Raw genomic sequence first — 21771 nt, 5'->3', positions numbered from 1 at the left:
TATGTACGTATGTGCATACATACATAGCATGTGGCTTTTGGAATAATAGCCTAGTAGTTTCCTAGCCCTGTGCTGTCAGGACACTTGGCTAAGGGAGAGAGCATAATGGACTGTTATTTAGGAGTCTGGTATTGCCTTTTCTTATAAGGAATTTTTCATAATACAAATGCTGAATTTAATGAGATTATTAGTAATGCACTGTTTGAGACCTGAGTAACATATGATGACCTCGAAGTATATGTCTGTGACTGTAAGAAATGTTTGAAAAGCTTTGATCTGAAATTCATTCTGATGTTTGTATTTAAAATACTAATGTTTAAATCTCTGATTTTTATGTAGGTTTAACTCATACGAATCACTGCTTGAAAAACTTCAAGTACAAAATTATTGAAAGACTTAAAAATGCCGCCCCGACCCTCATCTGGTGAACTATGGGGCATCCACTTGATGCCCCCGAGGATCCTTGTGGAGTGTCTTCTCCCAAACGGAATGATAGTGACTCTAGAATGCCTCCGTGAGGCTACATTACTAACTATCAAACATGAACTTTTTAAAGAAGCAAGAAAATACCCTCTCTATCAGCTCCTTCAAGATGAATCTTCTTACATTTTTGTAAGTGTTACGCAAGAAGCAGAAAGAGAAGAATTTTTTGATGAAACACGGAGACTTTGTGACCTGCGGCTATTTCAGCCTTTCCTAAAAGTCATTGAACCAGTAGGTAACAGAGAAGAAAAGATACTTAACAGAGAAATAGGTGAGATTATCTGTATTTAAACATAGCTAATCTGCTTAACTGGTTTCTCCTCTTCAAAATAGAAAACTAGAATCAATGTGCTGTATTTGTTACCTTTTGCTTCGTCTATCAAAGATTACATTTCAGAGTTGTTGCACCAAATGTCCCAACATGTTGATCATAGTTAAGCAAATATTTGTAAACTATTCTTTATTTCATTCACACATGTGTATTTATATATATACAATTGTATTTAGGTTAGTAGTGCATATTTTTGGTAGTCACCAGTTAGCAGGATTTCATATTAGTACAGAGCAAAGCCTTTTTGTACTTGTTTTATTTGGGAAGCAGATCTTGATTTGTTTTGAATTCTACGGAACAGTGATAACTAAGGAAAGGTACAGGAGGGTTTAATTGCAAATATTTAGCTACGTTTGCAGTGGTACAGTTTTTAATACTGCTTTGTCTTGCTTAGAGTGCAAAATCTGAGAAACAAGGTGTTTTTCTTCCCCCCTTCCCTTTCAGACAGAGCATTAGTAGGTGTGGGAAGGATCATGATAAAAACACCCGAGTACATTGTTTTGAATCATTTCTTGGGAAGCCCAGGACTTTTCCATTATCCAGGAGGCACAGGAAAACTAGCATGTGTTTTGGTATCTAGGTTAAGTATCTACATTCAGTTAGTGCAAGGATACTGCCTTTCTTAGTTTCTAACAGGTGTATGCTGCAGTGGTAGAGACTTATCAACTGGAAATACTTGTTCTGGGGTGCTCCTAATTGTTAAATTATCTAATAGTTGTAAATGCATCATGGGTAGATTTCTGTTTTGTGAAACATAGCCTGGTCAGAACTCGGGGAGAGTAGTGGCTACCTGACTATGTGTGGAGATAAAAGTGAAAGTTTTCAAATTTGAGCATTCATGCGTGAATCACTCATTAGGAATGTAATCTAATGAAAACAAATGTAGTTAGACCTGAGACTGAAGAGTTGAGAGGAATACGCAAATCTGCCCAAGAGTTAAGTTCATTATTTCTTAGGCTGCTATGGGAGCTCACAAAAAAATGCGAAGACCTGTCATTGAGTTGTAAGCAAAGCTGATTATGGCTCTAATAGTTATCAATGATCCTGTCAGAGTTTTAGAGAAAATCAGGTGCCACAGCTCTTGTGGCCCACTCAAAAAACTTTATTTGCTGACTTCAAAAAAGTTGATTACTGATTCTTTTCCTCCCTGAGAGTTATTAGCAATGAAAGTGGTAATTTGAGGTTTGCAGGATTTTCAGTGAAAATGTATCAGGCTTCTAACCTTTTTTGTGATTACTGCTTTGTTCTTGAATGACATAAAAACAATTTGTATATGAAGTGGAAGCCAGTGGTTAACACAAATATTGTAGGTTGTATTTTGCTTTAAATGTATTTTTTTCAAGCAGTCGTAGAAGGAATCTTTAGTTTAATTTAGTTATCTGTTGTAATTATTTTTCCATGCTTCTGCAACATTGTAGGTTTTGCTATTGGCATGCCCATCTGTGAGTTTGACATGGTTAAGGATCCTGAAGTACAAGATTTCAGAAGAAATATTCTTAATGTTTGTAAAGAAGCAGTAGATCTTCGAGATGCCAATGCTCCGCACAGTAGAGCATTGTATGTCTGTCCTCCAAATGTAGAGTCTTCACCTGAGCTACCCAAACACATATACAATAAACTAGATAAAGGTAAGATAAATATTTACTGTAGGCACAATATTTTTCTGTGATTGAAATCAAAAACCACAACTGGTGACTTAAGCAAATTTGTGTAGTATATCTGATACACTGCAGCAGTATCATAACCCTGAGTTATTTAGAAAAACTTGCTTAATAGAATGTCGGTTCAAAAGGCAGGCAGCAAAACTTTAAAATTACTTTTTTGCTATTCTAGTAATTTCATGGAACAGTTACTACTGTTTTCTTGAAGGCTGAATGTTAGATATGGAGGTTGGTGGCCCTGCCTGTAGCAATGGGGTTGGAGATTGATGGTCCCTGAGGTCCCTTCCAACCCAAGCCATTTTATGATTCTGTGATTCTATGAATTGTCAGTAGTATTTGATGTATAACATTCTTAATCCCAAGGTGTAAAAGTTTGAATTTACACTTGAATCATAAATAAGCTTAGGGCATCTAGTTCCTCGCAGAAGTTATCAATCCTCTGTTGGATTGGGCTGTGAATCTTGTTTTTGTCATCTTGTAGTAGTAATTCTATGTGGCTTTGTTTCTTTAGGGTGTGAAGGGGTGATGGTTTGCTGAAAATGGTAGGCCTAACATTTCGTATTTATTTTAGGGCAAATAATAGTGGTGATATGGGTAATAGTTTCACCTAACAATGATAAGCAGAAGTACACCTTAAAAATCAATCATGACTGTGTGCCTGAGCAAGTTATTGCTGAAGCAATTAGGAAGAAAACACGAAGTATGTTGCTGTCATCTGAACAACTGAAGCTCTGCGTGTTGGAGTACCAGGGCAAGTATATTTTGAAAGTGTGCGGCTGTGATGAATACCTGCTAGAAAAATATCCTCTGAGCCAGTATAAGGTGAGTAACATAATGAACTCATTTTAAAGTACACTGAAAAAATCCTAATGTGTGTGGGAGAAAAGTGATCAGTCTCATTATATATAGTCAAAACCAAAGAAAGTAAAAATCTGTTTCTTTAGGGTAATTGGCTTATATGTATCTGACTCAAGAGTGTATTTGTTGCTGTATGTGCTTCAGTATGTGGCCAGGGAAGGTAATTTAAAGTAGAATTTATGTCATTCATTCAACTTTAAAAAAAAATGCAGTAGCAGTTTTGCTCTAACATGAGCAATAAATCAGTGGTAGGTTCTCTGAGAAATATCTGTACTACATTTCTGATGGCAAGAGATGAATAACATTTGAATGGGGCTGATGCAATGCAAAAAGAAATTAAATTGGATGTTGAGTTATGAGGCAACCATTACTCTGTGAATCTTCTCCCTCCCTGCTTTAGGGGTTGGGGAAAAAAAAAATAAGCAAGCTCTCTTGGCTTACTGTTGATTACATCAGTAAACTTCTCGATCTTATGAAAGGGGAGTGGTAAACTTCCAATACCATATTTATCAGTTAAATCTTCCTTGTTGCTACCCATCCTTCAGTGTCTTTGTTCTCTTAGTGTTGTACCTGTAGCAGAACTGGCAGAAGAGCCTGAGAGCAGTCCTTTCTGAAGTAGACAATGTTACCCTTTATATTTCCTGACAGACTGCTGTTGCTATCTCTCTGAGAAACGTACTGTTGTAATAACAGCTCCAATTCCTCTATCTAAAATGGTTGACAGTCTGCTCTTCAGAGCTATGGAGGAGATAAGGGGGATGGGGGATCCTGATACTGGGAAAAGGAACTTAATATTATGCAAGCTGGGGAAGAAGTGCAGGCATATGTGACTAATTTTGTGCAGTCATGAGATCAAACACTAGGCCTATTTGATCTAGTGTGGCTGCTTCAAAAGTATTTGGTATGCCTTTCTGTGCCACGGAAGAGCTTACTAATTACAGTCCAGAGCTGACCCTATCTTAACACTTTGTAGTACTGTTGCCAGATGAAATACTTTCAGCAGTCACTCCTGAGCAGACACAATACAGGCTTGAGTGTGGCAAGATCAGTGTAAAGAGGCAAAGCTGAAAAGTTTCTGAACAAAAAATGAACAGTTCTGTATGTTCCTGTTCTTTTTCTAACTGTGGCTAGGAGTGTTAGAGGCACATGTGCTAGGTTGGTACAGTACATTATAACTGCAGTATGGAAGGCAGAAGATAGCTAACCTGCTTCTGGGAACATCCCTAATCTGGAACTGTTCTCTGCACTGTGTCTGAGCTTAAGAGCCCTACGAGACACTTGTCTTTGCCAGCTCTGTTCTGTATCTGCAGTTAAGCCTTCAACTGTTGTAGGCATTGTTCATACCTCCAAAAATCTGTTTGAAGTACTGCTGTGCCATTTTACCCCATCATGTATTTAAACTGTTGAATGTTGCAACAAAAAACACTGAAGGATTTACATAAAGGAACAGACCTGAGCTCTTTAAGTATGCTTTTATTTTTATGTTATTCTGAATGCTTTTAGGTAGTGATTACCAGGAGCATGCGCTTAGAAAATATACTGAATTTTGGTTTTGTTTTCTTACAGTACATAAGAAGTTGTATAATGCTTGGTCGCATGCCCAATCTGATGCTGATGGCTAAAGAAAGTCTATATACCCAGCTGCCACTGGATACCTTTACAATGCCATCTTACTCCAGGCGTATCTCTACAGCTACACCCTACATGAATGGAGAAGCTACAGCCAAATCGCTCTGGACTATAAACAGTGCTCTCAGAATAAGAATCCTCTGTGCAACCTATGTAAATGTGAACATTAGAGACATTGACAAGGTAAGGCAAATGCTGTATAGCATTATATGTAGCTTTTGACACACACGGTTTCTCTCTTTTCCATAATTACATTAGAAAAGAGGTGTTATTTCTAATGTTAGAAGATTAGACCACTTTGTTATTTAAATTTCAGCCCTCTATTCTGAAAAACAGAGCCATGTTCTAAAATCCACGTGTTCTTGTATACTTCTGAAAAATGCATGGATCGTGGTATACAGCTAGAGGAGTGCTCTAGTTTATTTCAGCTGAGTTCATAATAGATGTGCTATCTTCCACATTTTAAACTATGAACATATTCAAGCATATTGTACAGTAAGTGAAAATACATCTGACGAGAAGATGCTGGATAGCATGCTGCTAGCTTTGTTCTTAGAAGGGGAGGTATGAGAAGATCAGTGAGAAAAGGCGTGTGCAGCTTAGTCCTGCTGAAGTCATATGGCAAGTCTCTACCTCACCCAGAATTTATTTGGTCTTTTTTTCTTTCTGTGGTTTGGCTCATAAAGAATTCGTCATTCCAATTTGTTTTTAGAAGTTCCTTTCAAGTTCATTAGTGTATTTTTAAGAAGTACTTCTACAACAGTAGTGAGGAGAAAGATCAAAACTTTTTTTTTTTTTTTTTTTTTCCCATAGGAATATACTTACATACTTAAAGAGCATGAATAAATTTGGGTTGAGGAGTGGTGGTGAAACTGTTTTTATTTGTTTGTTGAAGTGAAGTATTGATGGGTGTTTTCTTTAATAGAAAGGAGAAAGCAATGTATTGTAATCATACTGTATGTTGATAGGAATGAAAACTTTGTTTATAGTGGAGTTTCAAAACTAGTACTGATATTAACATTACTTTCAGATCTACGTTAGAACAGGAATCTACCATGGAGGAGAACCTTTATGTGACAATGTGAATACTCAGAGGGTACCTTGTTCTAATCCCAGGTAAGATACTAGAAAAACTGCAGAGAACCTGACTTTTGGGGCACTATGAATTATAGTATTGAAGAAGTGAAGGCACTGCATAACATTATTCAGGTATATCTCATTGCTGGCAATACTTTAGCTGAAGAACATTTATAGTCCCTGTATTGACCAGGTCTGTTTTACATAAACATTCATGATTGCCTCTGAAACTCCCATGTAATTACTGTTTAGTACCATGAAATCAGCATAGCTCTGGGCAGTCTAGCTCTGTTTTTCACTTTGGATCTACAGCTGGTGTTCCAGTTGCAGGTTCAGATTCCAACATCAGCAAGAGGCAATGTGATGTAATGCAATCCACACATTTGTTCCAGTGTGGTTGCAGAGCATGTGCTAAAGCAGAAGCACTGATGGGAATCATTTGGTAATGTGAAAGTGACTGCCAGGTCTGGGCTGATTGTTTCCAGAAGATTTGACCTGCTGTGAATTTTATCATAAAAAATAATAATAAATAAATCCCATGAGCTTTAAAGTGCTATTAGTGTGCAAAAAGAAGCTTTATATGAGTGTATGTGAGCATACAGAGAACAAATATTTAAGAGATTGAATAAAGAGGTGTGAAATGTTAGCATCCGCTAGGATTAGATGTGATATGTGTGTTCAAAAATAAGTTCTGACTTGCATTTTCTGTCTGCCTTCAAGTCTTTGGAGGTTTCAGAGTGTTTACTGTAAATATGATTAGGTATTAACATTAGAGGGCACAATGATACATGCAGGTTTTTAGAAAAAATAGCTTAATCCTCCTGCTTATCCCACAGATGGTTAAACTTCTTGTTCAAGCATAGCTGTTTTTGAGGGAGAATGTTATGGGAAAGATGGTCAAGGACATGGTTGGAAAACAGGGATACACAGGGAAAACAGGGTTACACACAGATACATAATATTTGAAAGTGACACGTAAGAAAAAATTAATGGTGTCCTTGGAAGCTGCTGCTGCTTCCAACTGAGAAAATAACTGTATTTAGCAGTTCAAAAGCACAGTTGTGCATGTTGAGAGAGAAGTCCTTCTTAAAGAAGTTCATGAACATATATTCCTCTAGAACTAATCTCTGCTCTTATTACTATGATAAATAGAGTGATATCTGAGTTATTTCAACAGTCTTATCATAGAACTACAGAGCCAAGAGCAGAATGAAAGCACTAGTTTTATTATTCATGTTCAAACTATTACATAACGATGGAGGGACTATATGGTAATGAAGTAGGAGAAACAGTGACTGTGTACCAGGCTCTGGTGTGCTTAAGGAGTAAGTGCAGTGAAAAAGTGCTTATTTCCTTCTATGGAGTACTGTTTTGCTAATGCATTACAAGCTTGTGGGATAGCAAACCTGTCATTATGTAAAAAGGATTTGAGGAAACCTTTACTTTCACAACTAAATGAGACTGTATTCCAATTAGTGATACAATAGGCAGTCATTTAAAGCGGTAACATGTTTGTCTGCTGTGATTTTGCAGTTCCTTGCCTTTTGACTGCTAATTGCTTCCTATCGCATTTATTTACCATTTTAAAAGCAACATAGTTAATACAGTCAAGTAGAACTAAGCAAGCTTTTGGAAAGTGTCCAATTGCTGCTAGCAATTTTGGTTTTCCTTTCTTTATGCAGCTATAGCAGTGTTGTTTTGTATCACTGTTGCTGAGGAATGTCATCCATATATTCAACAATTCCCCTCAAATTTAGGAGAAGTGTTAGCAATGTGTCATTTTATTGCTTAGCTCTGTAAAATGCAGTTCTAAAACATTTTTCTACAGTCAAGTTCTAATTATACCAAGCATAATATATTAGCAAAAATAAAATAGTTATTCTGTGTAGTATTTATTGTGCACAAGAGAAATGTGGCCAGACATCAGAAATATTAGATTTCTGTTACATTTTATCTTGTTTTTTACTTTTAGGAATTAACAGTATTATTTTTAGGGATATAACATTGTTTTTAGTATAACAGTTGATTGCATGCAGTTGTCTAACACAGTGTCTTTTAGCTGGTTTTAATCTGCTTTTTAAATGTTGCAGATGGAATGAATGGCTGTTGTATGACATGTACATTCCTGATCTTCCTCGTGCTGCTCGGCTCTGCCTTTCTATCTGTTCTGTTAAAGGCCGGAAGGGTGCTAAAGAGGTAAAGTGCTTCATAGCTTTAGTAAACTAACAAGCAGAGGTTACGCAAAGTTTGGGAAGATATTTGGCAATTGCTGTTCTGGTAATTAGTCTCAATGCAATGTTTGATTTGAATCTGATTAAAATAGGGATTTTTCTTATGTATCATTCATTTGTCAGTGTTATTTTAAACCACAAAAAGAAGCTTGCCCATTCAACACTAAATCATATCAGTACTATGTTGCTGGTCGGAAAACTCAGTGGTAGTCTTTTGAGGTCTGAATACATAGGAATAATACAACTTCTGTAACTTTCATTCTGCTAATCTGGAAATGTAACAAGTTGCTCTTAGATAAGAATGTTATTTCTTGTGACTCACAATCAGAGATTTGATGTCAGAGATCAATTTCAGTGGTTCCACAACAATGAAGTGGTGTGCTAGATATGTGGCTTATCAGACAAAAGTGGACCTGAACAAGTGTTGCCAAAAGAAACACAAAGCAATTTCTGATATAATGATACTTCTTTAGTTGTTTGCTTACTGCCAGCTTCAATTGCCCAAGCAAAGTGGTATTCATGATAGCAAGGTTATGTACTTCACTGTTTTCTGAAGTCCAGTTTCTCTTTCTGTCCTTCCCCATCCTAAACTGCTTGAAGTAGCAAAGGAGTCCACTCAAAGCATGCCATTCGTTGTTAACGTAATTTTATCTTTTTTACTTGACCTGCTGGTTTACTATCAGCTAGAGTTTAAAGGCGTGGAAAGCAGCCTGCTGTTTATTTTACGATAGATCAGAATAACTTGGTTTTGATAACATCTCTCTACTGCACAGATGGAAATAAGAAATATTTGGTTGGGAGGGACCTAGTAGGTACTTAAAGCTGTGGTGAACCCCTATTATTTTTTTAATGTTTCTTTTTTGAAAATGTATATCTGATAATTAAAAGTTGAAACTGAAAAATCACCTTTTAACCTCTTTAAGGAGCACTGTCCGTTGGCTTGGGGAAATATAAACATGTTTGACTACACAGACACTCTTGTATCTGGGAAAATGGCTTTGAATCTTTGGGCAGTACCCCATGGACTGGAGGATTTGTTGAATCCTATTGGTGTTACTGGATCAAATCCGAATAAGGTAAGTATGTGCTCGTGAACTGCCTCCTCAGGAATGTATATTCAAAATATGCTATATTCTAGTTAGCATAATTCAACAGAAGTAATCTAAATTCCCTTTACATAGGAAACTCCATGTTTAGAGCTGGAATTTGATTGGTTTAGCAATCCTGTGAAGTTTCCAGATATGACAGTGATTGAAGAGCATGCCAATTGGACAATCTCACGTGAACTGGGCTTTAATTACAGCTATGCGGGACTGGTAAGAAGAACTTGCTTTCCAAGAATAGTTACTAAAATATCAAAGTATTTGCTGCCTTTTTTTCCACAGTATGCTAGTGATAGATTATCTTAATCTATTACTGACCAGCACTTAGAAAAGAAACTGTCTTACCATGCTAACTGTAAGCATGTTTTTGGTATATTTAAATAATTGATTCAGGTGTCTGAACTACTCACTTTAACTTCTGAAAAGTTGTAATTTTCATTCATTGATACTGTTTTCTTTATTGCAATTCCATTTTTTGTAGGCTCATCTGCAGAAAATTCTTTCATTACTCATCCTTTCCCAATTCTTAAATGTTTGGTAGGTTTGAACTGTACTGTGATTGTTCCCTTTAAATTTGTGGTATCTTCAGGTTTGAGGGCCCAGGCTTTCTATATTCAAGTATTGTGTGTTTTTATGGCTACTCTTAGTGCTCCCTTTAGTTAGGGAGGTAAGAGGCGATACAGTATATATTTCAAATCAGATACTAGAGTACCGAGCATTGCCCAGCCTTATCTGAAAGCTGTAGAATGCTCGCTTGAAATGGTCAATATTAGCCAAGCAGTCACTGAAGTATGATTTCTATACAGATGTTTGTGATAATGCAGAGAACATAACTATACTTCTTGGTTACCATGAAGTGCATTATACTGCATTTAAAAGCAATTACTGCACTCTGCATAAGGCGTAATTTATGTAAGTTCATTATTACTTTGGACATGAAACAATTTTCAAATATTAAATCTAATTTACTGTCCCACAACTCTAAAATTTCAAGTTTCTGATGTTGACTGCAACAGGATAAATTCATTTTTCTTCTTGGTTTGACTTAAACTATGATCTTTCTGACCCATTATGCAAGTACATTTTATACTTCTGTGACTTTCTCTTACAATTTAGGGTAATTCAAAATCAAGATGCATATGAACAATTAATTGCTTGCTCTGTATCATCAATTTGATCAAGTGTTGGGGTGCTTCTAAAGTCATCTATCCATTCACTTCCTTACTGAATGTCTCTAGCTTTGCTACTTGCACTGCATATGTAAACATATTTTAGAATACGTTCTGGAAACTTCCATGTGGCAACAGAGCAGTCTTGAATCCCTCTTTTTTTTTTTTTTTTTTTTTTTGAGTCCTGTCCTATGCTTCAGAATGCTAATAAATGAGCATGTTGGTGCGCTGAGATGCCAACTATCACAGTGCTAGCAGGTAAAGGTGCTAAAAGCTCTGAAGTAATAGCATTAGATGGAAGCTTGAAGGCAGGAATATTTTTGTCCTGTGTGATAGGACTGAACACGTCATGAGAACGTGAATATAGAGAACTGAGCCTGTAGTATATGCCATGTTGCCGTAATCTGACAACTGTTGCTGCATTGCTTGTATTCTTAGAAATAATACACTTTACCTCTTAAGAGGTGCCTTGGTCTCTTGTCTGAAAACTTCAGAATTGTTCCTTTCTTCAGTTTCTGTTTGGTGTTTATTTGACTTTCTATAAAAGCCAGGCAGGTGGCTCTTTTCCAAAGTACCAGTTCAGTCAGCTGAAAATCACCATCAATAAAACTAGCTGAGAAAGCCCTGCTCATTCTTGCTTTGTATATTTTTAGTGGAAATAAGAAAAATGTGGAACGGGAGATCGTTACTGTGTCTTTTTTCTCTCTATTCTTGAAGCATTCTACAGTTCAGACATTTTGAACATTAATAAAATCGATTGTTCTTATTTTTTTTGTAGAAGTCAGTATTGTACAGAGGTCAAAATGAGTTCATTTTAATAACACTGTTCAATCTGCGTATAATTTTTGGAAAATTTTTGGATACTTCATCTTAAGTGTCAGACTTGTTTGTTACAGTTTTATTATATATAAACACAGTAATGCAGCCTAAGCTTTTTTCCCTTTTAATTGATTCTGTCATGGAGGTGTTAGAGACTGCATCATTTCAATGTTGCTTTGCAAAAAATAAATATGAAGTAAGAAATCGGAGATGTAGAAGAAAACTGAACTTGGCTATGAAATATTTAAGCTGTAGTATCAATATCTCTGTCATTGGTCTTAGCTGGTTCTAGTAGGAAGTCTTAGTACATGCTGAAATGAATTTTAGCTAGTTCTGCTCTTTAGGGAGTATTTTACACTAGTTCTGGCTAATGTTTTCTGGTCATTCTGTTATGCAAGCTTTCCTACAGTGTTCTACCTTTACTTACCTAGCCTCACCCTCCTGTACTCTGCTTTTTCAATTCTGATTCTTTCAGCCCATTCAGCAGTTCTTAGAAATCTCAAAACTGGAGACAGAAGTGACCTGTTTCATTTTGTGCCATGCTAGGCTGCTGTTGTTCATCACATGCCAACTACTATTTCTCCACAAAGCTGACTGGTGAAATGTACTTCCTGTCCCAGCAGTGAATAAAAGCAGTTATAGAAAATCAAAGGCCTAGTCTTCAATTTCTCTATTTTAAGCTTGTAAGTCCTCACTTATGGTAGAAGGAAACAACAAAATGTTATTATGTGTCGTATAAATGTTCCTGCGCTGTAAGAGTACTTCTACGTTGTATGACTGTAGAATGAGGAGGGTTAATGGACCACTTTCTCTCTGCAGAGTAATAGAATAGCTAGAGACAATGAATTAAGAGAAAGTGACAAGGAGCAACTGCGAGCCATATGTACACGGGATCCTTTGTCTGAAATCACTGAGCAAGAGAAGGACTTCCTCTGGAGCCACAGGTACTGAGGAAAAACAAAAGTGAATGCACAAAACAAAAATGACACTTTGTACAAACAACCTTCATTCTCTTTTTCAGACACTATTGCGTAAATACCCCGGAAATTCTGCCCAAATTACTTCTGTCTGTTAAATGGAATTCTAGAGATGAAGTGGCTCAGGTAACAAACGAATGTCACTGAAGAAGTTTTAAGTTCTGAAGAAGATTTAAAATCTGGATTTTTTTGTAAAATAACATAAGTTCTTATATGTTGAATGAAAACAGATAATTTGAGTTGCCTCTTTAACTAGTTGATCATTTTGTATTTGTTGTATGCAATCCATTTGTCTGTTCCAGGAAAGGTTTTGTGTTCTCATTCTTAAGTTCAATCTGAGTCTTTTTTCTGGTGGCATTACTTGAATCCTTGCTATGATGCTGAGTATTATTTCAATGTGAGATTTTGTTTTTGTACTTTTAGAGTGGATAAAATAAGTCAACTGGCACTAATACCAAACTATTTTTTAGAAGTGAGTGACAAACAGCTTATATTCAGCAGCAGCTTGTGTGGTTATACTTTCTATTGGGTGTGTATTACAACGTCTTCCTCTTCAATGTGAGTGTGTATAATGTCCTTGGACTTCATTGTCCACAGATGTACTGTTTGGTGAAAGATTGGCCTCCAATCAAGCCAGAGCAAGCAATGGAGCTTTTGGATTGCAATTATCCAGATCCAATGGTGCGAGCCTTTGCAGTTCGGTGTCTAGAGAAGTACTTAACAGATGACAAGCTGTCTCAGTACTTAATCCAGCTAGTACAGGTATATAACACTTAGGTATTCTTGATGCGTTACGTACATTTGATAATTATGCAAGTTTAAAAGACAAGAAAAGTTAAGACATTGTGGAAAATGTAAGAATCCTGTTTTCAGAGCATATTACATTAGGAGGAGCTCTGAAAGATGAAAGTTACTTTTCTGTTGTGCTCTGGTTTCTGGTGTTGGTATGAAATGTCAAAATTCTGCAGAGATGCAGAACTGTTCTACCAACTGGAACAGGCAACTGTTTCAGCTGTCTTGCATATGGTGACACACAAACAGAAGCATCTTTTTTACAATGTTAAGCATGCTGAAGCTAAAATATTTGGTAACAGTATGGGAAGCATCAGGTGGTAAGTTTTTGAAATAAAAGCAGTCTGTGCACTCTGTTAGCAGATATTCTTTAAATGCTAATGTGTGTATTAAAATACCAAGGTCAGCCTACAAAATTTTTATATCAAACTTGAATTGTGTTTTATTTAACTGTCTTAATCTATATGCTGTTCAGCAAAAATAACTGCAGCTAATTTTCTTCCAAATTTTCTTTGTCCTTAACTAGGTTCTGAAATATGAACAGTACTTAGATAATCAACTGGTGAGATTTTTACTCAAGAAGGCACTGACCAATCAACGGATAGGACACTTCTTCTTTTGGCATTTAAAGTAAGCTTAGTAAATCTTGAGTAGTGACAAGATTCCTACAAGCTTTTAAAAAAAAAAAAGCTCCATATGCTACATGCTTTTCTTTTGGGAAATATTACTACTCGACAATTAAAAAGCAAACTTTATTTTAAGAGTTTGAATGCATAGTTTGATAATAGAATGCATTCCTTGCAGTTTTTAAAGCAAATTAGTAATAGATTATGAATCTTTATATCATCTGCTTCATTTTGATTCTTTCCTCTAATAGCAGTTACTCTAAAAGCAGGGGAGTCTAAGATAACTGGAAGCTTCCTGTATTATTAGCTGCTTACAGCTTATGACAGATCTCTGTTCTAGAACCTTCCACCAGTCTTTCTGAGTAGTTTTTTCCAAAACTGAGCTACTTCTGAAGTTAAGCCAGAAAGCCATGGAAAAATGTTCCTGAAAAATCCCTATCTGTGCAGACTTGTCTTTAGAAGGCTGTAACATCTTTGTGCATTTACAAATAGTTGAGGCCCAAAGCAAGTCACACAACTAGACCAGATAAACCTTTGAAAAATTATGGTTCGTAAATTCTTATAAAGACCACAGAGATTGATAGCCAAAATATCCCTGTTCTTCTGTATTGAGTATAGCATGGGTTCTCATAAGTTCTATTGTTGAGAAGGCTGAATAGAACTCAGATTTCAGCATTCTGAGTTGTATGCAGAGCTCATCTGAAAATGCTATTCTAAGATGAAACACTAAAGATAAGACATAGAAATAAGAAATCTTTGTTTTCTACCTGTTTTAATAATGACCAAGGATAATGGAATATCTTGGCTGACTAATTTATATGAGGGGATGTAGAATGATGTGAAGTTTGAGAGTAGTTAAGAACAAAGTAACTAGCCTGGGATTAATGACAGAAGGAGAAGATTAAACTGCTTAGAAAGCTTGAACTTGAAGTGAAACTGGAGGCTTAGTGGTTGGTTGGTTTGTGGTTTTTTTTTTTTTTTGACAAGCATGGATTTTGAATAAAGTTAACAGAGAAGGACAGGATGTAGCAAGAAGGAGAATGGGGTCAAAATAAAAGGAAGAGTGAAAACTGCTGGGTTAGTTGTAAAAAGTAAGGAACTCTGCTGATCAGTTAAGTCAAAATGAGATGAGCTGTGGGAGGCCGACACAAGTTACTTAAACTGGGAAGGACCCATAGGCAGCCTTCAGAAAGGTGTTACAGTATAGTTTCATTTTTTGGCACCTGTAAGTGGTCTTGTCTTAAAGCTGTAACTGTTCTTCCTCTCTGTGTAGGTCTGAAATGCACAATAAAACTGTAAGTCAGAGGTTTGGTTTACTTCTGGAGTCCTATTGTCGAGCGTGTGGAATGTACCTAAAGCATCTGAGCAGGCAGGTGGAGGCTATGGAGAAGTTGATTAACCTCACAGATATTCTCAAGCAGGAAAAGAAAGATGAGACCCAGAAGGTATTTTAAGCTGTCCACACATCAAAACTTTTGTGACTTAGTCGTAGGAATCACTAGAACTATTTTACTGGATTAACTAGAAATGTATTTATACTACTAACTTCAGTAGGTAGTATCTTTGAAGCTGTAGTATTTTGTGTGCACCTTGCTATCGTCTCTCTCTTAAGCTAATGGAACCTGAGTTGAGAGCTTTGATTTGTGTAACCTCTGGCAAAGCAGAGTTGCTGATAGTGGAACTGTGCAAAACCATGCTTAAAGCAAAAGCTGAAACCTGATTCTTATCATCTTTTACATTTAGTCAGTGTTCTTACAATCTGAATGTAATTTTTTTTAGGTGCAGATGAAGTTTCTTGTTGAACAAATGAGACGTCCAGATTTTATGGATGCTTTACAAGGCTTTATCTCTCCTCTTAATCCTGCTCATCAACTAGGAAATCTTCGGTATTGTCTTCAGTTCTGAAATGTACCCAGATAACTAAGTAAATGCTTAGTAAGGTTAACATCAACAACATCACAGTTAAATGCTAACATACTAAATATTGGGTTTATTTAAGTGAAGTAGTTTCAGTGCAATGATGTAATAAATTAGAGAACAACATGATAGCTTGCTGTTCCTGTTAAATGGTAGGAACTGTGGCCCTTTTTCCATGTGTAAGGAACACTTGCTGCCAAAGGAAAAATGAGTGTAGCTAACTCTTCACTTGTGGCTAGCTAATGATTAGCATTGCAGTTACTAATATAAATTTCAAGATGAAAACAGCGGTAGATTTTCAGTTCTCCGTGCATTACTTAATTTGATACCAGTTCAAATATTTTGAAGAAAATGGAGATTGTAATAGTATCATGGAAACACGATATGAGAATCTAAATATCCTTATTTCATATATATCTTTTTTTATAGGCTTGAGGAGTGCAGAATAATGTCATCTGCAAAGAGACCCCTGTGGTTAAACTGGGAAAACCCAGATATTATGTCTGAATTGCTATTTCAGAACAATGAGATAATCTTTAAAAATGGAGATGGTAAGGGTCACACGACAATTCCATTGTTATGTTTTAATATGTATTTTTAAACAGCTTTAAAATTGCCACCACAAGTTCATGTTCATTCTCACCTACCTACCAGCCATTCTTTTCTTGAGAGAATAAAACCTCCATTAATCTATATGAACCTTATTACACTTTACCACTCAAAAGTGGTTATTTCTAAAAGAAATAAGAAGTGACAGTATCCTGTGTTATGAAACTTGCTGTCTTATTTATTTGATTATTCTAGACTTACGTCAAGACATGCTGACACTTCAGATAATTAGAATTATGGAAAACATTTGGCAAAACCAAGGTCTTGATCTTCGGTAAGCATTAGAGGTCATTCTTAAGCAATTCTGTTCCTAATGGTTTATGCTTTGGTTTGTTACTGGAGAATACTTCTCTACTACCCAAAGGTAGTAAGTAAAATGCAATAAGTATGAATGCTTTTGTATATTTTAAAGAGGATTTTTTTATAACTTTCAGTTAGCTAAACAACTGGGTTCTGTAAACCTACCAATCTGGTTTGAAAAATGTTTGTCTCATTTAAGTTGCTGTGAGGGATCTACATATCAGGAATGGCTACGATCACACAAACAAGCCACCCTATAGTCTGATGGTATCTGTAGCATTTGCTTTGAATAGGTTATCAAACTTATAGTCTTCAGCAAATAAACAACTTATAAACCAGAGCAGAGAAGCTTACCTCCATGGCAGCACCAGTGGTTAGCTCTGCTGCTGGTTACTCACTGCACTGGTGTTCCAGTTTCTTAGATCAAACTGGTGCTGATTTGTGTTACTGTTGTGTGTTTTTTTTTATCACAAAAAACTGATCCAGTGTAGCTAGAAGGCTGTTTTCCTCTATTAGTGAGAGATACTTTTACCCTCATAAGGAAAGAAAGTTCAGGAGAGAAAAGGGTTTCCTTAGAAGCGTGACTCTCTGAAATCTTTTAAGAGAGGGTGTTAAACATGATAATGGTTGTTACTTTTAGTGTTTGAATAAGACTGCTTTGACTTCTCTGAGAAAAAATGTTTCAAATGAAACTGACAGAAGAAATGCAGATTTGGTGATAGGGGCAGAGAACTGTGGGGAGGGGAGAAAGGGGGAGATAACAAGTAATATCTACTTGTAAAAAGAAATAAGTTACTGAGTCTATCCTTTGAGTTTCACTTACAGATTACAGAATACTTTATGAACTCTGAAGAGCACATGAGTAAATGGCTTTCTGGGTATAGTTAGTCCATTAATATCTGGATGAACAATAATGGTGCTGACTATAGATCCCAATTACAATTTTGTATTATGTGCAGGTGCTACTTGAAAACTCATTTTGAACATTCCATGCTGGCAACACAGTGTATTACCTGCTACTTCTGCAAAGGAATTCATAAGTCCTAACATTCACTTTCTGAATGCTTAGGTTCTGACTCTAGTATTTCAGTTTTAATATAGTTGAATAGATATTGTCAAATTATCCTGCATGCTTTCTTAAGAGGCTTCTCCAGTGGATTCTCAAGGCTTCCAAAAATGCATTAATAAAAGTTTAAGGAAAAATTTTATCCTGATACAAAACTGAAGAGTAACACTGGTGGATACAGGGTTTGGATACAGTGGATACATGTTACAGGACTAATGGCCATTATGCTTTTTTCACAGAACCAGTGACAATATATAACACACCTGTAAAACATTAAATCAGATTTTCATATCCTAAAGTCAATAACATAACACTTGAGCAGTCAAGATCATAAAACAACGCCTTTTGCTCGCTGTCTTAAAATTTATTGGAAAAAAAAAAATCCTTTCTCTTACAGGATGTTGCCTTACGGTTGTTTGTCTATTGGTGACTGCGTGGGACTCATTGAGGTAGTGAGGAGTTCTCATACGATCATGCAGATTCAGTGTAAAGGAGGCTTAAAGGGAGCATTGCAGTTCAACAGCCATACCTTGCATCAGTGGCTCAAGGACAAGAACAAAGGAGAAATGTGAGATTTCTTGTTGCTGGGTTTTCCTTGTTCACTTGCTCTTTTTGACGGAAGCTTCAAGAGAACTAAAATGTATCTAAATGGGAAACAGTCTGTATTTTTCCCTGCTCTCATTTGCCTAATAGTCCTATTTGTATTTTCTTTGTATTTAATGAGTTTGAGCAGTCGTATGACTTCTCAACAGTAAAGCAAGATGAAGGCAGAATTAAGGTGACGTGGCTTAACTGTAGTTCCTCCAAGTGAAATCTCATCCCTGTCTTTAGAAAACAGACTGTCATTTTAACAGCTTGTTTACTGTTCCATATGCTTAACTGTAAGTACTTCTATGTCTAGTGTAGATAAGTACACTTCAGTAAAGTCTAGAAACTCTACTGCATTGAGTGAAAATGGTAAAATTGGTTCATAACCTTTTAAATAAATGAATTGATAATTTTGTATTATTAGAGAGTATGTAGCAATATGTTTTCTTTGTTTTCCATAGGTATGATGCAGCTATTGACTTGTTTACACGTTCTTGTGCTGGCTACTGTGTTGCTACCTTTATACTGGGCATTGGTGATCGCCACAACAGTAACATCATGGTGAAAGATGATGGACAAGTAAGATCTATTTTTGCAAGTACATAGATAGCCCAGCATAACCTTTCAATTTGATGTTTGTTTAAAAAAAAAACCTGAAATATGAGGGATGAGCAATTTTACAATTAGATCCTTTAAACGAGGAATTACTAATCTTAAAACACCTTTTTGTCTTTCCAAGCTGTTTCACATTGACTTTGGCCACTTCCTTGACCACAAGAAGAAGAAATTTGGCTACAAAAGAGAGCGTGTGCCCTTTGTCTTAACACAGGACTTTTTAATAGTGATTAGTAAAGGAGCCCAAGAATGCACCAAAACAAGGGAGTTTGAAAGGTAAGTACCTTTCTAAAACCATTTAAATTCTATAACACGTAACATGCAATAACATAAAATGCAATTCTGGTGACCTTTAATTGTTTCACATAAACAGACATTTCACACTCAATGCTGTAAGAGAGCAAATGCTCCTGTATTCAGTGCATTCTGAAGAGTAGCTAAGGATGAACAGTAACTTCATAGAAGTGTGGGACAGAAGTGTATCTCTCCTTGATGATCACCAGGGAACCACTGTTCACAGCAATTGATCAGGAAGCTTGCTTTATGATCTGAAATGTTGCCACAAATAAGTAAAATGGCTCTGTGTACCCCTTTAGAGTTGTTGAACATTTGCATAAATTGAGAATTGAGGCTAGAAATTTTGACTGTTGTACCAGTCTGACCAATACTAAGTCTTACAGCAGTTAAAATAATCTAAAAAAGAAGATAAGGATGTCTTTCTTAACATTTGTTGGATTTTGTTAAACTGTGAATGTCAACCTTTTATCTGTATATAGTTGCTTGAAAATCTTTTTAGAGGTGAAAAAGAAAATGCATCTAACAAGGCAATATACTGAGTGTTGTCTCTTTGTGGGTGTGGTTTTTCTTTTCTATCTCTTCCAGGTTTCAAGAGATGTGTTACAAGGCTTATCTAGCAATTCGGCAGCATGCCAATCTGTTCATAAATCTCTTCTCCATGATGCTTGGCTCAGGAATGCCAGAACTGCAGTCCTTTGATGATATTGCGTACATTCGAAAGACCCTTGCATTGGACAAAACTGAGCAGGAAGCTCTTGAGTACTTCATGAAGCAAATGAATGATGCTCACCATGGTGGCTGGACAACAAAAATGGACTGGATCTTCCACACAATAAAGCAGCATGCTTTGAACTGAAATGAAAGTGAAGAACACGAGAACTAATAACCCGCTTTGTGGGTACTACACTATTAATACCCGTTAGCAGCAGAGACTGGTTGCATAGGAATTGCACAAACCACGAATGATATTAGAACTCATGGCAAGAAAAAAGACTAACTATTCAGACAACTGTTGAAAAACAATGTAAAACAGGGTTTCAGATAGCACTAAAATTGTACACTTCAAAAATTAAGCTTTAGTATGATGTGTGACTTCATGTTATGCCTTAAGCCCAAAAAGGTAAACTTGGGAAGAATGTTTCCTTTTTTCATTTGATAGGATAAATTAGAAGGAAAAAGAAAATAGTGCCAGCATGAATATAGAGTCCATCACATATTACCTTAGGTCTGGTACAGCAGGTAGAAACTGCTGGAATGAGAAGCATTGAAAGGAAGTTCAAGTGGTAGTTAATATTTAAATGCAGTGTAGTTTGAAGGGAAGGAGTTTAAGCTCAAAGATCTAAAAAACAGTGAGAGGACAGTGCCTTTTAAATGTGCTCAGAGGCATTAACATACATAGGGTTTAGATGATCCTTTGATTTCTGGGTCTGTCATCTGCACAGTTTCAGAAAACAGTAGGAAATAGGCCCATTCAGTATGGTGTTTCTTCTGCTCAGTATTTCTAGGGGTGCAATTCATGCCTTCACAAAGAAACTTTTCTTATCATCCCCCAAAACTGACTAACCTGGAAACTGAATGGTCGGAATTGGGTTTAGTGCAACAAAGAGTTGTAGTGTTCATCTTAGGTTTGCTTTAATCTAACTTGAACTGAATAGATTTTTTTCATACATGTTTTCCAAGAACCTAAAAAAGGTGAGTTATTAAAATTATTGAAAGATTATTTTTTTATAAAGGCTATTTATATAATAGGAACTATTATTAATATATATTCTTTATTTACATGATTTGTCCAATATTCACTCTTTTAATTTTGCAGCCCAGTTCTATCTGTCCAAGGCTCCCACTTCCCTTAATGTTACTGAAGGTGACCATTTATAGGACCAAATTCAGCCCTGGTGAAAGAGGACACAAGTGCCATTGAAATGGTGGGAGACACTCCCACTAATGCCAGAGGTGAACTTGGCCTAAGACTCTTTAACACTAAGTAAAAATTGGGGCAACACTCTTCACATTACTGAAGTGATATGCTGGCTATTCAAGGAACGTATGTTTAAACCCTCAACTTTTGGGTCCATCATTTCTCCTCTTTCTTCCTCCGCTCTGGAAGTGGTTGTTTAATCCAGTAACTGATACATCAGAAATAGCTGTTTAAATTTTCAATATGATCAATAATAAGCAGTTCAACATGCAGCAGATATGTTGGCTAGCTCAAAGCATGTGGAGCTACCAAGCATTTTATAGCTTTGTCTGTTTTGTGTGTGTGTAGTATATATTTGTAAATCTAGTTGTCCTCCAACATAATTATGATGTGTGCAATCAATTAAATTGGCACCACTTTTTTGAAACTGTTCAGAGTAAAACAGATGTCAGATTGCCCTCATGCACAGCTTCAGGTAGGAATGTTTTTCTAACTACTAAAAAAGGTTGGGGTTTTTTTTGTGTTTTTTTTTTTTTTTTAATTAGTGAAACCCATGATTCTGAGGGTGATGTTTGCCCTAACATTTTAAGCTTGCTAGATTGGCAGCACTTGAAGTGAATTCCAAAGGTCTGGGGCTTTCGGGGTTTCAACTCACTCACTTCCAGACACACACTGAGGTGCCACTCAAAAAGTGCAATACCACAT

The 21771-nt window shown here is 36.3% G+C and overlaps 1 protein-coding gene across 1 annotated transcript; it reads left to right on the top strand.

Annotated features, from left to right (window-relative positions):
- Positions 1-402: 402 nt before the first annotated feature.
- Positions 403-20004, top strand: PIK3CA (phosphatidylinositol-4,5-bisphosphate 3-kinase catalytic subunit alpha; the record flags this gene model as incomplete). The annotated part of the gene is made up of 20 exons (XM_079539710.1): positions 403-754; positions 2233-2442; positions 3047-3297; positions 4900-5145; positions 5993-6078; positions 8130-8235; positions 9194-9346; positions 9452-9586; positions 12181-12305; positions 12383-12464; positions 12936-13100; positions 13657-13760; positions 15030-15201; positions 15536-15642; positions 16103-16224; positions 16478-16556; positions 18046-18216; positions 18698-18815; positions 18976-19127; positions 19734-20004. The coding sequence occupies 20 exons, from the start codon at positions 403-405 to the stop codon at positions 20002-20004; spliced, it is 3207 nt and encodes a 1068-aa protein (XP_079395836.1).
- Positions 20005-21771: the final 1767 nt, after the last annotated feature.

This window comes from Tetrao urogallus (genome assembly GCF_951394365.1).
Source record: "Tetrao urogallus genome assembly, chromosome: 9".
Classification (NCBI taxonomy): Eukaryota; Metazoa; Chordata; class Aves; order Galliformes; family Phasianidae; genus Tetrao; species Tetrao urogallus.
This window is presented reverse-complemented; position numbering and strand designations above follow the sequence as displayed.